This window comes from Sceloporus undulatus, chromosome 1 (genome assembly GCF_019175285.1).
Source record: "Sceloporus undulatus isolate JIND9_A2432 ecotype Alabama chromosome 1, SceUnd_v1.1, whole genome shotgun sequence".
NCBI lineage: Eukaryota > Metazoa > Chordata > Lepidosauria > Squamata > Phrynosomatidae > Sceloporus > Sceloporus undulatus.
Genome location: NC_056522.1, coordinates 71,299,889 through 71,305,888, shown reverse-complemented (window position 1 = coordinate 71,305,888; position 6,000 = coordinate 71,299,889). Strand labels below are relative to the sequence as shown.

Here is a 6,000-nt window from a genome sequence, read left to right as displayed (position 1 = left end):
TTCTCTGTGTGTGTTGTTTGGTGTTAACATTCACTCAGTGGTAGAAATAAAATTATATGTTAGAAACAGTATTATTATTACAGTTTTAAGTATATTTTCAAGTGAACAACCTGCATATACATTTATTTTAAGAGACATTTTGTGAAAGACACTCCCTCCTCCCACTAATGAACATCAACAGGGAATGTCTATGTGCTTTCAGCTTAAAATTTGCTGTGTAATTCTATTGGGGCCATGGGAATGCTTCATGCAGAAAACACGTATAACTGGAAAATATAAAGATTAATAATGATTTATTTTAGAACAGACATAAATGTGAGGGAAGGATCTGCATCGAGAAAGCATGTATTTTCACTTCGGTACCCATCATTTAAAGATACCTTTGGCCAAAAAGAAAGCAAAACAACAATGGATGGCAGATTAAATCCTTCTTCATGGGAGTTGTAGCATAAGAATCCCTCTGTATGATTATGACATCTGGACACGCAAATGAAATAAACTTCATTTCACTATAGCCGTCATACTTGAATCCGAGAAGGGACACATTTCCTCAGAGGGGCATCTTCAATTCCTCCTGTCATCTGTGCCACTCCTCTTCCTCCTTTGCCCCTCACCCATTGGTGTTTCCTTTCCATCACCCTTTCCAAAATGCTTCTGAACATGAGTGGAAAGGAATGTTTGTTTTGCTATCACATTTAAGGGTGATGAGAATTCATCTACTGTACTGTATTCATAATTAAACTATTTTATGAAACAGACACAAGAGGGCAGTAGTTAGCAAAGGTGTTCAAACCAAGCTATGTAGTGGCGATGGAAAGAATATTTGAAAATTTTTTCCAGCACTGAGAAAACCCGATGAGAAGAATCCCTGACTGATAATAATCCTGGACAGACAATAATCTTCAAAGTTTTAGGATTTATTCTGTGCAAAATTCACATGTTGTTGTTTAAAAGAGGAAACAGCATTTTCTGTGTAGAAAATATTTCTACATGGAAATTTATATCTTTATGCACAGTAGTCCTGAATTGCAGTTAGACTTAGATTTTCTTGCAGTGTGGAAAAATTGCTAAAATTACTTTTGCTTCCTCTGAGAAGTCAGTGAAGAATTACACTCCTATTATATAGAAAGCTGGGTGACAGACTTGAATGTAGGATCCATGGATTCAAAAGGAACGTCACTAGGTGGATCCTGGGCCACTCACTCAGTTTTCCCTCCCCTACAGGCCTCTGCCAAGGAAAAATGGGGAAATCTAATGGGCAGTGCTGTCAGAATTCTGTTAAACCGTGTCATAAGTTGGTTGTTGTTGCTATTTTATGGTGGTAATGCAGTTTATATATTTAAATACGCTTAAAATATGACATATACGGCTGGTATATAATAAAAGCTTGATAGTTCAGTTGATGGGAGTTGTAGTGCTTCTTATGGGGAGAAATAATTGCTTGGCTGAAGAATGCACAGCTCTATATAGGAGGAACCTGGTAGGCCAGTCTTATGGAAAACTTGAAAAGACTTAAAGTAAAAGTATGCCAGAGGGGTAGGCAAACTACAAGAGGGCAATAGTATTTTGGTTTATGAGCAAATCAAGAAAAGTTACAGGACAGATCACTGCTTGTTTTATGCTTTAAAAAATTGTTAGTTCTGTCTGCAGAAGTCTTAATGTTAACTTCTCCAGTTTTTTAAATAAAGTTATTTTGTTTAATAAAGAGGATTGATTTACTTAACTGTGGGGAGTGGCAAGTTCTCACAACTGCTCTAGAGCAGCATATAAATGTGACAAAGATTCAGGTAAAGTTACTCACCCTGCTCCACTTTGCTTTAATCTCTCATAGGCCTTTGCTAGGTAGCCTATATACTTCTAGAAGCCTATATACTTCCTCTTTGTGTGTGGAAAAAAGAGACACCAGTCCATTTTTCACATAAAAATCAGTTTTAGTAATTAACAATTTTGCACAGTTGCAGTACAAAAGTTTCCCCCCCCCCCAGTATAAATATAAAAACAAAAATGTCTGACAGACTTTTAGGCCTGAAACACTTGGCCAAAAGCGTCGGTTTCGGGCCAATCTGGGGACGTGACATACAGATGGCACACATCCAGATTAGGTCAAAATCCTACCGTGGCTGCCTAAGATGGCACATGGCCACTGGCCAAAGGAGTGCAAAAAAAGCGCTACTTACCGGTAGCCCATTCAGTTGCTGCAGCCCTGCACCAAACGAGGAGCAATCGGGGCTGGAGTGGCCAGGTGGATTCAGAGATAGATATTCTGCCTGCAGAATTTTTGCTATGTCTTCATAATGCAGCATCTTGGACAATACCTTTTTCTTCTACTGTATAATATTAATGAATACTGTCTGCCACAGTAGAAGGGCTGTTATGAAGATCCTGACTCACTCTTACTCTGCATGCATAAAGGAGGATTTCCATGACTCCCAAAGGCTGTCACCACGAGCAGGATGCAGCCAAATCCAGCCTAATAATATCAAGTGGGCTTTGTCTCTGCAGAACCTGTTCCTGCTCTTCAAGTATGCAAACATTTTACCAACATTTCCCTTTCAAAAACAAATCAGGACTCTGCTTGCAATCCTGAGGAGAGCACAGGATCGTCACAGTTATCCATGCAAACACCAAGTTCCCCATGGACTTGTCTCTGGATTCAGAACCAATTCAAATACCCAAGTACAACAGCCTTATAAACTGCAAGTGTTTATCACTCTGACAGAGAATCCACCATGATGCCCCAAAGCAACAGGGATATTCATGCCGTGTACTTTTCATCCCCTTGCTTTAGAATTTTGTGATAATGGTTGTAATCACGATACAACTCCTTGAAAACTTCTCTAACTCCCACAGGTAGAGATGCATTTAAAAACTTGATGTCACGTTCAAGGCAAAGATCAAGGATGTGGTAAATTCCCTCAGTGAGATGTTTCTTTACAGCTGGATGCAGAGTCACCTGGAAAGAATACAAATACATATTAAATCTTATTTCCAAGTTATTAAAAAGTGCTGAGCACAGATATTGGCTTATTATCCCACATGCAATAAGATGAGAGACTGTCACTCACACTATAAAAGCAACACCCCTAATTTTGTTAAGACTAAAGGAAAAAAGGTCAGCTATCTCAATACTAAAGTGAAATACAATTTTATTGGAGTGTGTTTTATTGCCATTTAGTTTTAGCTATCTTCACTGTAAAATGATATGAGAACTCTAAGGCAGCCTAGAAATAAATTTTTAAAACCCCCAGTAAATATTGTTATTTTAAGTGTGCAATGCCCATTTAGAAGCTTGTCAGACTCAGGTCTGCATATACAACCATGCATGAGTGGTTTTTAAATGTAAAATTCTTCATTGAATAATTCAAATTCAAAACCCACTGAAAGAAACTTTGGCGCGTTACAGACGCAGTAACCGGCGGCAGCAGACCGCCCGTTTTGGGCGGTCTGTAACTCGCCTTTGTTAAATCAAAAAACCTTAGCTCTGTCAGTACAGAGACAACAAAAGTATGCACACCTGAGATAGCAGCCCAGTTCAAATGGAACCCATACACAAGTCGCTATCCTAGAGGCTCTTTCCCTCTCCACTCTGTCATCTGCAATATAGACCCCTCTCAAAGAGATGGTGTGTGGATTAATGAGAGCACTGAATATTCAAAATAAACATACCCTTTATAAATGCTTGGTATTATTATTACTGGTCAATGGCTAAATACTCTAAAGGCACCAGATTCCTTCTGATCTAAGAAGCTAAGCACAGTCAGCACTGGGGAGTACTTGGACGAGAGCCTGTCAATGAATACTGGATGTTGTAGGTTAAATTTTAGAGGAAGGAACTGGCAAAACCGCTCTGAGTACTCCTTGCCTAAGAAAATCCCATTAAATTCAAGAGGTTGACATAAGTCAACAAGTAACTTAAAAGTACATGCATGCACACACTTATTATTACTATTACCATTACATTTGGGGTAAGCAACATAAGATCTGTTAATATATAGAGTGTATGAAAATGTTCAGATGTAACATTTTGGTTATTCACTTTGCAGAAGCCTGGAATTGGCTGCAGCTGGGATTCAAACCAGCAGGTGATGTCCAAGATCACAGTGTGTGCCAGAGAGCACGAAGCAAGATGTAAATATACTGTGTTATCTTTGCAAGGGGGAAGATGTTCCTAGATGCACAGAAAATTGTACAGGAAGGGGTTGAGCTGGATTGCCACATGGCAAATGTATATATAAGCTCAGATGCCCATTTGTACAGTGTTGGGTTTTGTAGTTGGTGGATAGTGTTGATTGTTCTCGTGTGTGTCTTTGGCAACAAGAATAAACAAAGTGCTTCTATGGAGATAAACCAGGTATCGGTTTGCCTTTCTTCTAGCAGCTGTTTTCCTAGCATGCTCTGGCAGCTAACAGTTGTTTATCTTCAACACAAGGCTTCCAAGTTTACTCTGCGTGCTCACGTTTGCATCCGTAAGATCTATGTTGACATTAAGATCAATGTCATCAAAATTAAGAAGAGGATCCTCTTTAATGAACAAGACAGAAGATGCACATGAAACAAAGAGTCCTACACTTCCTCCTGACAGCAGGCACACTCCCATAGAGGGATTCTCCTCAGGGACTCTCCTACCAGGAGGAGGAGGCAAGAAATCAACTAAGAAAGGTTGTGAGTGGCAGAGACTCTACTACCAATGCAGATCTGGCTGAAGACAATTACAGTGATCCACAAATACATTACTGTGGGTGAAAGGGCTCAGATGGAGTATGACAGCTCAGTTGCATCACTAGGGGGGCAGAATGGAGGGGGTTGACACCATTGTTCCTCAAACACCTACCTTTTGGCAGAAACAGGCTGTGGCATTCATCTGCTTTCCTTTAAAATGCTTTAAGAGATGGTGGGAGTAAGGTGAAGCTCAGTGGGAGGAGAAAGGAGAGGCCCCAGAAGTTTTTACATTTCAGATTTCAAATTTCAAAATTGAATTGTTTTTAAAAATATTCTTTTAATTTTTTTTCTTTAAAAACATCACATTTTAACCAAATCTTCACTATGTATATGTTAATACATTTAGGTTGTGTATATGATATTGTAATTTGAAGGTATCATTTTAATTTTGCTTGTTCTTTATGTCACAAATATTAGCATTCCACTTAGTGGTATATGGGAATTACAATTTACGAGTAATATTAGTGCAAAAAAGCATTACTAAGGATTCTGTATAGTGTGAAATGGGAGGTCAATGGGGGTGTGTGTGACACCATGAGTTACCGCACTGGTTGACACCAATCCTAGTGACACCACTGTGGTCGCTTAACCTCCAGAGAATCAGTTGCTTGGCAGAAAGAACAAGAATGAGAAATGCCAGTTGTGATGACTGACAATGACTTCAGCAAATTTTGCTTCAGCATTAAGAGATACATTTACTGAGCTGGTTTTGATCACAATGAAAGACTTGCTCTCCATGATATGTTTGTCACCCCTAGATCAGAGTAGGGGCCTGAAGAGCTGCTAAATGGGCTTTGATCAGGGTATACCCAGTAAGGGCATTTCTCATACCAACATTCACTGATCCTTCCTTCTCACCAGACTCTTGTGTTCCCAAAGGCCTAATTGATCTGATGAAGAGGCAATTGTCTCCCCACACCCCCTGCTGGTGGGAACCTCTGCTCCACCTTGACCCTGTCTCTAAACAGCACTGGTGCTAGATATCTGAGTCAATATTTTGACATGTTTGAGATTATTTTTTATACATTAACACCACTACATTTATATTCTATAGAAAGCTTGCACACATTTTGATGTATCTTAATCTACAATTTGTATTTTTATGTTTGTTTCTCTGCTTTTTGTGGAATGTAATAAACTTGACATGACACAGACACCTAGTTAGAATACAAGCGGTTGCATTTTGCTGAACTCACTTTGCTTTAAGAACATTAATTCCAACACCAAGGCTCCAATCTTATACTCATATAAACGGAATTAAATCCCAATTAACTCAATTAT

General features: G+C 39.1%; 1 protein-coding gene across 1 annotated transcript in view; it reads right to left on the bottom strand.

Moving 5' to 3' along the window:
- Window positions 1–1,977: 1,977 nt before the first annotated feature.
- URB2 (URB2 ribosome biogenesis homolog) overlaps window positions 1,978–6,000 on the bottom strand; it is a 28,515-nt gene continuing 24,492 nt past the window's right edge. The window contains exon 10 of the mRNA XM_042444074.1: window positions 1,978–2,953. Within this exon, the coding sequence (XP_042300008.1) occupies window positions 2,756–2,953 (198 nt within the window). The 3' untranslated portion in view covers window positions 1,978–2,755. The remainder of the gene's footprint in view (window positions 2,954–6,000) is intronic.